An 11,322-nucleotide genomic window follows, 5' to 3' on the forward strand; every position below is an offset into this window, starting at 1 on the left:
CAGCCACAATTCAATACTTTTTCCGAGAATAAATTCTTAAATCTGTTGAGTTATGTATCAATTGTATTGTAAGCATTGATATATTTTGCTATAACCATAAGTTGATAAAAAACCTTCAGGAATAGCTTTTTACACTTAAAAATCTTTTGTTAACTATTGAATGGATCACATATCTTTTAAACACTTAACAGTTAGTAAAATACCTTTGAGTTTGGGCTTTGAACAATTCTTAAACCACAAACTAGTGATGGGGATTATTAGAATGTTTGAATATTCGAATAGGTCTATCGTAAATGATTCGAATATCCGAATATTCTAACATTCGAATATCAGTATTCGATGCTAAAATACAATACGTAACGAAAATTATTCGTTTAAGTTTTCACGCAACACAAAACGTTTAATAATAATATTATATGGCTTATGGTGCATAAAGGCTGCGAGAAGTAGATTTGAAGCCAGTGATATTTACTATTTGACAGGGCAATTAAAATACAAAAAATAAAAATTGTGCAAAATACTCGAATATCATAATTAAATTATTATTAATACAGTATAAACTATAAATCACTATAGCCAGATTTACTTACAACAAGCAAAACGTTAGGTCCCGGCACGACACATATGATTGTATGTTAAAATATACATCTATAACGAGTAAAATAAAGCTAACTCCGAATAAGTGCCTGCAAGATAAGAACTATTTTCGTGTTTAGGTCGATTAATTATTGACATACATTATCTTTAGTTGTGTAGATATGGATTACTTATTAATAATAAATAGTATAAAAAGCTTGTCATGGAAAAAAACGGATAAAACAAATTAAGTATTGTAGCATCGAATACAGATATTCGAACAATTCGATTATTCAAATATACATTACATTACTATAACAAACCTATTTTTTCACACAAGAAGAAATATATCTTTCAGTTTTTCTTGATGTTTTGAAAAGTTTCGTACCATTTAAAGTACACTATTTCATAGGGAACGATATATGTATAGTCAAAAAACTTTTCGCTTTGCCCATGATCAAAGTAATAAAGTTCTTCAGCATACTGATTGTTATCGTAAGACAACGAGGAATAGTGTCGAGCAGGAAAAGCTGTTCTAAATAAAATTACGTGTGTGTATAGTGATTTTGTCTTTTCGTCCTTTTTGGATGTAATGATTTCAGCCGGTTTGGTGATTCGACGCAATACCTATACGTGTTGAACGGGTCTACCCACAGAGGACCAACTACAGCTGCTGACGAACGGGCAAACAACCGACATCTTTAATATTATTCCGAAGTCATGCGTACCACTCGAAAAATTGTTTGGACTGTAAACTGTCGACTTCAATACCGATTACGATCGACAAGAACGATGCGTCCTCGGCCGAACAAATATTACACACAATGTATCGAAGGAAATCGACGTGTCTTGCGACAGACATTATCGTTGCGCAACAATACTTTTGTCTAAACCGATGGATGAATAAAATTATTTACTTAGTGGTGTGTTGTAAAGAAACCGCACGAGGCCTATTTGCAGCTAAACGAATCCAACGATCGCCACCGCCGTGTAGGAATATTATACGTACTGACGACGCCCATTATACAATTATTGCGTTTAGAACACACATTTAGCGTTACATACGATAGTATAATGAAATATTATTTAAATATATGCCGGAGTAGTGTAAAAGTAAACGAAGGAACAGCTCACACGTGCACGCCTTACGACATCGAACGTTCGATATTAGGATAACGCCATATTGCATAGCGACAAACTTGCAGCTCACATGTGAAATGACCTAACTCCAGGGGCATATTTTAGAGGGGAGGCGATGGGAGGCGGTCGCCTTCCTGGATCGATCATATGTGAGATAAATATTTCAAATTTTTTTAATGTGGATCATTTTATAACGATACTTTAGTGCCGGGCCACACGATACGGTATCACTGCACGCGGTGGAAAAATTTGCGACGATACCGGATAGGTCATGTTCAACCACACTATGCATTTTCGCCGGATGCGGCAGAATAAAATAATTATTTATTTACTAATTATAGTTCCTATTTATGTCACTGGTCATTATGATATTGGTTATCGTCAAATACAGTTGCAGGTTGTTACAGCTTAACCATGTGTGATAATTTACTTCTGAATATAATATGTGCCGTGGAAGCCACAGATGAACTAGATGAACCAATTATTTCTACTCTTAAAGTAAGGGAATATTGGGTTCATCCAAAAATAGAATGTGAAAATTATTTTTTTATCTTTTATGAAAATATTTGAAAATTTCCCTTAAGTTAATATTAATAAACATTATTGTTATTGAAGTTAATGTTTTATATATAAGTTACAGTAAATATTTTTATTTGACATTTTACATTTTACTTATTTTATGATGAAACAGATTACACAAAATTATTTATTATGTATTATTTTATTTATATTTAATTTATATCTAGGAGATTACCTAAAATTTATTTATTTATATATTTAAGTATGTTTATTTAAGGTTTTTTTTAGTTTTTGATATTGTGCAGGTTATTATTACAATATTCAATTTATGAAATGTATTTAATTTTATTATATCTTAAAATACAAATAATTATTTTCACTATTTTATGATTATATAACGTAATTAATTACCGTATCTACTAATAACTTACCTCCTTCATCCTTTTCTGTAGCTGAAAGCTCATTCCAGTTATTATAAATCGTTTCACAGATCGAAGTCCAAGCCAAAGCTTTGTAATGTTTATTATGGTAATTGCTATCACCAATATTCCATAAACATGGTTTCGATTCAACTTCACCTATTAGTTTTTCGTAATCGAACATTTTTATTAAATATATGTATATATTTTTTTTTTACTTGCATAAAACAAAATAAATAAGTTCGCCGCATACGACACTGCCGGATCCTGTGGTCGAACCATACTAAAATAATGTATATTTGGAGTTTGTCCGGTGTTGCCGATTCGGTATCACTGCAATATGTTGCAGTAGAGACCTGCCGGAACCGGCGAAAACGTGTCGTGTAGACCAAAATAAAATCAATAACATAATATAATGTATTTTTAAAATAATTCCACCGGATCCGGTGGTACCGCATCGTGTGGCCCGACACTTAGTGTCCATACCAGGGCACTAAAACGTTTATAAACAATTATAATTTATAAATATGTTTTCTGAAAATACGTTGGATACTGTGGGCGCGGAACCCGTGTGGCCTGGTCTTTAAAAATAATTTCGGTGAACACCGGTGAAACATTAGTAGTAATACACTATACATAAGTTATAAATTAACAATAAATACATATTTTACGTGGTATGTGCATTTTGTTGTTCTTATATAACCAACATAATTACTTTATTTATAAGTTATGAGTTATGAGAATTACAAAAAGAAAATATCGTTCAAGGCAGTGGTGTATTTGTACGTATACGTGGGTATACGGCGTATACACATCAGCAGATTTTCGATTTTCGGCGTATACCTAATGTAAAATATCAGTGGCGTATCCATGGGGGGGTTTTGGGGGTCAGAACCCCCCCATGATCCTGAGATGGTAAATTAACTTTTACATGAAACTGATGAAACACGGTTATTTCTTTAACATTTTTATATTTTAGAATTTTGACTTGGAAATTATATTAATAGTTTGAATAAAGACTATAAACGTATTACACACACACACACACACACAAGTCATAATAATATTATATTATGATTATATTTACTACTTTGATCATTTTTGCTTGGAAACATATTATTTAGGTTTTCTACAACGGTTGATTCTAAATCGGTTCGCTGAATTGGTCGTCTGGTCCCGATGACAGCGATAAAAGCGATATCATTATCTGTGTTCAAATTTTAACTAATTTCTAACCTATTGCATTCGCGGCTCGCCGATCATTTAACACCAGCACATTATTGTGTAAAACTAATAGTTATTAGTTGGTCGTTGCCTGTTGGTGTCTCACTGTTTTACTTAATTTAATATCATTATTCGTTTATATTTGACACTTGTATTCTATTTTATTTGTTTTATTTTAATTTGACATAATTTTAAGACGACTAAACATTCCATTATGGTAAGTTATTTTTAGCATTTAATTTTTAATATACCTAAATGATTGGACAGACAATATTTTAATAACTTATATTTATGTTTCTAGTTTAGTTCCTAGTTTCCTAACTTTAATAGTTAGGTATAAGGGCCGTTTCACATGTATGAACTTAATTAATGTAAACTAAAAACGAGCGCGGACGATGCGTCGCGTATGATACACGCCCATGTGAAACGGCCAAACTCATAAACTATTCGTCTGAAATTTTATTTTTATTCCGAAAAATATTCTGCTTCGAAATATGAAATTAAATTATATATTATACGTAATATCTTATTGATTCCCTAAATTGTTATTATTATTATTAATTATTATTATTTATTATTATAGGCAAATTCTCTAACAAATAAGCAGACTAGAAAAATTAATTCTTTTTTTTTTTGCCTGATTCAAAAAAACTAATGTCAACCAGACTTAAAAATACCGAGATTAATACAAATAATAGTCAAAATGATAATGATAAGATTCCCGTTCAAATAATTCAAAAGGAAATAGTTTGTAGATCGACCGATATCGGAGAGATTATCAATAAAAAAAGCCATTGTATAAATACGGTTTCAGATATTTGGGTACCAGATGATTGTTATATCTTTCCTAGTAGTGGTAAGAGAAATTTAAAATTTCAACGGTGTTGGTTTAAACGATGAAATTGGTTGGCATATTCTGAAAAAGATGATGGAGCGTACTGTAAATATTGTGTTTTGTTTGCTGGAGAGGGTGGAGGTGTTGGAAAACAAACTTTTGGTAATTTGGTAAAGAAACCATTTAAAAACTGGAAAGATGCTATTGAAGTATTTAATAATCATACAAATTGTGAATATCATAAAACTTGCATTCTAAAAGGAACATGTGCCAAACAAATTTTAGAAAAAAAAGTTGAACCTATAGATATTCAAATAGATTCGGGAATAAAACGTAAAATAATTGAAAATAGAAAAAATCTTATTCCTATCATTGAAACAATCATTTTTTGTGGTAGACAAAATCTTTCTTTAAGAGGTCATAGAGATAGTGGACCCTTGAATTTAACAGAGCCTAATGAAAATGATGGAAATTTTCGTTCATTGTTGAGATTTCGTGCTAATAGTGGTGATGTAGCATTAAAAACGCACTTAGAAACCTGTTCTAAAAATGCTTCCTATACAAGTCCAATGATTGCTAATGAAATAATTTCAACGTGTGGGGACATTATTTTAAAAAAAATAGTTAATAAAATTAATGAAGCAAAATGTTTTTCGATATTAGCAGATGAAACATCTGATATTTCTGGTATCGAACATTTTTCTTTGTGTGCGAGGTATTTTTATAATGGTCAAATTAATGAAGATTTTCTACTGTTTGTTCCGGTAACAGATGTCACGGGTAAAGGCCTTGCTAGTACACTGTTAACTTCGCTTGATTTGATTGGGATAGATTACAATTACATGATTGGCCAAGGGTATGATGGTGCTGCCGCAATGAGTGGTGTATTTCATGGTGCCCACGTTTATGTCCAAGAAAAATGTCCACTAGCAATATACGTACATTGTGCATCTCATAGTCTGAATCTTGCTATTTCTGATGCATGTAATATTACTTCAATTAGAAACTGTTTAGGAAGTGTTGAGTCAATTTATAATTTTTTTAACTCGCCAAAAAGACAAAATATTTTAACTACATCTATTCAAAATATTGTACCTATTTCATCTCATACAAAATTAAAACAATTATGTTCAACACGTTGGGTTCAGCGCCATGACTCGGTAATAATTTACCTAGAGTTACAAGATGCTGTGATTGATGCTCTAGAAAAAATAAGCAATTGGCCCGATAAAAATACATCTTCATCAGCAAATCAATTGCATTTTGTGATTAATAACTTTGAGTTCCAGATTACTATACACATAATATCAACAGTATTTTCTGTTAGTTTACCATTAAATAAACTTTTACAAACACCTGGATTTGATTTATCTCATGTTATTAATATGGCTGATAATTTTTTAAATGTTTTAAAAGAAATGAGAAAAAATGTTGAAAAAGAATTTAAATTAATATTTCAAAGAGCAGAAATATTTTGTAAGAATTCCAATATCAATTTGTCTTTGCCTCGTCGTGTTGGCAAACAAGTACATCGAGATAATACACCTGCTACCACGCTTGAGGAATATTACAGGGTGACAATATTTATTCCATATTTAGATAATTTTATAACAATGATAAGTGATCGTTTATTAAAACATAAATCTTTGTTGAAGAGCTTTCATTGTTTGTTTCCAATTAAAGAGAAAAATATTTCAGATACTTTTGAAAATGACATAACAGATTTAGTAAAAAAATATTCTCAATTATTACCATCTTTTTCTCCTTTAGTAGTTATTGCAGAATTTAAATTATGGCCAACCTCTCTACAAAATATACCTAAAATTCCATCTAATTTATCAGAATTACTTAATAATTGTAATGAAAATGACTATCCAAATGTCTACAAACTGTTAAAAATCGTGGCAACTTTACCCATCACAACAGCTACTGCAGAAAGGTCATTTTCGACAATGCGACGATTGAAAACTTATCTCAGAAATACCATGGCAGAGAACCGTTTAAATGGATTAGCACAGCTGAATATTCACAGGACAATTGAAGTTAATCCAGAAGTAGTGTTGGATGAATTAGCAAAAAAAAAAAGAAAAATTGATTTAGTATTTTAATTACATTGTATTGTAGGTGATAACTATTTTAACCCTGACATTCGGACATTATATATATTGTTATATATTTTATTAACAATTTTTAATAAGTTGTATTTATTTAAAATTAATAAATTGATGTATTACATTTTGTCGATATATGTTATATTTTTACAATAAAAGTAAATATCCGATACCATGAAGTAAAGTATGGTAAGTTTAAATTTGCTGAACCCCCCCCCCCCCCATAAAATGTTCCTGGCTACGCCACTGTAAAATATTATTTTACGGGTATATGCTACTAAAATAACTCGAAAACAAAAAAAAACTAATAATAATTTAATAGTTCATTGGAAAAAATTGTTATGAACCATGAAATTGATTGAAATATTTAGTTGTTGATGATTACAGTGTACGCTATGTTTAATGTATTTTGTTAACTGTAGTGAATAACATTGAATAAAATAGTATGGAGTGTGAACATTCAGCCCATGGTTCTTAAATCTGCATCATGCAATTTATAACGCGCTACAAATGTATATCTTGTGATGTTATATTTTATAGTTTTAATAGAATTTATAAACATGTAGTTACAAAGGATTAATTAAATTTTTTCGAACCGTTTAAGAGAAAAAAAATTGTCGAGCAAAGCAAGAAAATTTATTTTAAGATTAATATCCATATTTTTTTAGTGCGTATACCTACAAATATATTTACCAATACACCACCGATTAAAGGTAATATATATATAATAATTAAATATTTAAATAAATATTTAAAATATGTAATTTTATTTTACATAGTATTGATTGCTAAATACTACATTAGAAAACGTTTCAAATTTTACACTAATTTAAATAACGGAAAACGCTAAACGGAAAAATTTTTAAACGTTTAAATTTGTATAACGTTTAAACGTTTAAATTTGTATAACGTTTAAACGCTTAAATTTAATAACGTTTAAATTATTTATAACGCTCAATTGCTTAAAACGTTTAAATGTCCCATATCGGTAATCAATATATATTATTTTGATTTAAGTACTGGTCCATACTTAGTGAAAAATCAAATAAAACACATGCAAAACTTTCAAAACACAGACAAGTGTTAAAAAAGAATTATACAAAATTTCATTCTAAGTGGATCCTGCATTACATAAAAAAAAAAAACACAAATATTAAGGATTCACCTGATTTAAATATTACCAAAAATTTTACTTGTAAATTTTGAGCCTCAATTAAAGAAAAATTTGAGTCCCCCCCCTCCCCATAGAAGTAAGTTTAAATACGCCCCTGCTTCACTCAGATATATAGTTTTGAAAATGTATGCCGTTCGAATTTAGAAAGCTACAAAAACCGTGCGAGATTAAATTGTGCACGGGAACAAAGTCATCGCCGCAGTTGTGTTCGCTGCATGATAGGTGAACCGCTAAAATTAGATAACGTTATCGAAATTGGATTGCTTGCCGCCCGTATCACGTGGAAAAAAAATAACTATGAAATATAAAATCTATGTAATTTTACGATCATATAATAATATTTAAATATCGTTGACATAAGCGATGTATTTTTATTTTTTCTTAGTTACGTTTCCGACACCCTATTGTTGTGATATTACCTACTGCCTGAAATATTCACTTATACATTACGAAAAAAAAACATACTCGGATTATTGAATCAATAGTAATAAATTACTATTTTACTATTAAACCAAATAGTAATTGGGACTCCAGTATTACTTGAAAATGTAGTCTTCAGAAAAATTTCGAAAAAAAGTTGAAAAAAAAATATTTTTCAGACTTTTTATATGTCACTTAATATACTTATAATACAGATTATGAATTGGAAAAAAGGTATGATTAGCAAAGAGGTAACACAAATGTCATTTTATTATTTTATACTTTGAAACTATAATAAGTTTAGGTATTGCATCTAACACTATGTATTTTTAAATTTTTGACATTTTTCTTCGGATATCATAAAAAAGCAAATAAAGAGAAGTGGATAATTTTTAAAATATCTTATATGTTCAAAATACAACTTAGGAATTCATAAAAACGATAGATGACATTATTAGCAAAGTGGTTGTTTAAGTATCACTAAAATAATTTGTTTTCAAACTTTTAGTCACCAGTTTTATCTAATAATATGTATTTTTGATATTTTTTCGTTATAAATCGTAAACATAAAAATTACAAGGCAGAATGAAAGATAGATGTTGAGTCGCCATTCAAAAACGAAAATATCTCGTATCAATTTATAATGGTTACTTTCGTTAGATAAAAAGATATTTTACAAACTTATTGCATAAAATGCTTCAAAAGGAATAAGTAAGGGTCCACCTAGTGGTGTATATAGAAAATATTTTCGGGAGGGGCTACTATGGACAGAAATAAATTACCACTGCTATCTAAGAATTACTAACAAGACACAGTGGTACTTATCTACATTTCATTTACAGAATGTCCCAAAACGATTTGACGTTGGACGTAAATTCTAAATAAACATAAAGCACCATTAAAATATAACATACGTTTAAAATCATTTATTAGTTTTTTAAAACATTTCGGAGGGGGGGATGTAGCCCACTAGGCACCCCCCTCTATAAATGCCACTTGATTCACCTGTTGTTGAATACGAAACTACGTTTTAAGATGATTGATGTTACTGTATCAGTGTAGTTTGTGGTGTGTTTTCAATTTTTCTTTTTTTGGATGGAAGAGTTAAAATTTTTCTAAAATATAAGTAATTTCATAATATTATAAAAAATAAATATAATACCTATAATACATATACAAGTAATTTATTTTTATACAATTATTACAATCACATGATAAAAATTAATGTTCTTTTTTTCTGTACTTTCATAGCAAGTTATTTATGACTTTCGAATTTTTTCTCTTTTCCTCTGGAAAAGGAGTGGAGACCTGGAAACCCCCTGCTCCCAAAAATACGCCACTGATTATAGGTTTCTAATCATTTCGCAGACAGTTATACAAATTTTTACGAAAAAATATTCTAATGTAAATATACATTTTTAAGATATCAATATCACATAAAATAATTTATTTGCTATTGTGGTCCATATTCTGTGATCATTAAAAATTTTTTGATGATTTTTAACCATTCCGCGTTTTCTATAGTTGTTTCTATCATAAGTCGAAGTATTGTAATCTAAGTACTTGTAAAAACGTACATTATGAATAATCTATAATGCTTAAAGGGGGGGGGATTAAGTCCCCAACCACTCACAGCGCTTATAAAGCGTCACCTTAAACATTTCTCCAAGAATTTTATTGAAATGTTCAACAGTTGGTTAAAAATAATTTACACAATAAAACGGAAGAAAAATTGGCTATGCATTTTAGTTGCATTTTAATTTTAGTCACTAGGTATTGCATATTATACTACAAACAAAACTAATATTAAATATAAATTATTAATTATACGAGTATAGTAATATTTACTTATATATACGTTTATTAATTTTTTTTCATTTTATTAAAAGAAATTTACAATTTGTTATTTAAAACAATAAGTAAGTAATTTATACGTATATACATTTTTACAGCACATGAAAGGTTTGTGCAGGAAATTATTCATTAGCAACATCTCCTAATATACATATCAATTTATAATTAATTACCTACCAAGGAATTGAATGGAATTATATGGAACGCTGAGAATGGTACATGAATTAGAGTTCCCACTGATATTTTTTGCCACTTTAAACCTTGTGTATAACTTGTACAAGCACCGTAACACATTATAGTATCATATCAACCCGTATAAGTGATACCATTCTATAAATGACTACGTGTAAATGCTGGTTCGTGAACTAGTGACTCAAACATTTTCAATTTCGAGTTGTTTCACAATATAGCATAGCATTGATTATAAATATTGCAATAAACATTTTAATTTTAATAATTAAATTAATTAAATCAAAGTGTGTTGATTATATTTATATGTTTTTTATTTTTATTTTATTTTTATTAATAATATGTTCAACCAAACTAATTACGATATTATTAGGTACTTCTTTAATTGTATAATAGTGACATAAACTGTACATCCTTAGACGTGAAAAGACTGTTATTGAGAGCAAACAGTTTTTCACGATTTTTACCAGTTGAGCCGTTTATCGATAGTAGGACAGACGCTTGTTAGGTTATTTTGATTAACATTGTGGCAGCCGACGGTAAAATTGAGGAAGGAGCGTCCTCGGTCATTGTGCGGTAATGAGACATTTTTATTTAGTTGTTTTCGCTCGTTTAATACTTTTTTTCGATAATTTAATATCAATATCTAATGCAATGTACCTATGTAACTGTATAATAAATATTCAAATTTCGAAGTTTCGGTTGATCTGGCCTTTGATCCTGCTGCAGAGGAGAAGATCCAAATTCCGTCTTATTTACCGACTATACGGGTTTTTTTTTTTTGCAGTGTATGAGCGTTCTTAATGTAAACGAATGAATCAATAATTTATTTACGAATTAAAATGTGAAAGGACAATAAAA

The 11,322-nt window shown here is 29.5% G+C and overlaps 1 protein-coding gene across 1 annotated transcript; it reads left to right on the top strand.

Moving 5' to 3' along the window:
* The first annotated feature begins 2,130 nt into the window (after positions 1-2,130).
* LOC112694139 (zinc finger MYM-type protein 1-like) lies at positions 2,131-6,841 on the top strand. Its single transcript, XM_025569528.1, has 4 exons — positions 2,131-2,248; positions 4,804-5,697; positions 6,412-6,772; positions 6,838-6,841. Exons 1-4 carry the CDS (start codon positions 2,131-2,133, stop codon positions 6,839-6,841), a joined length of 1,377 nt encoding a protein of 458 aa, XP_025425313.1.
* The last annotated feature ends 4,481 nt before the right edge of the window (positions 6,842-11,322 follow it).

Source organism: Sipha flava, unplaced genomic scaffold (assembly GCF_003268045.1).
Source record: "Sipha flava isolate LNK unplaced genomic scaffold, YSA_version1 0_pilon_pilon, whole genome shotgun sequence".
NCBI lineage: Eukaryota > Metazoa > Arthropoda > Insecta > Hemiptera > Aphididae > Sipha > Sipha flava.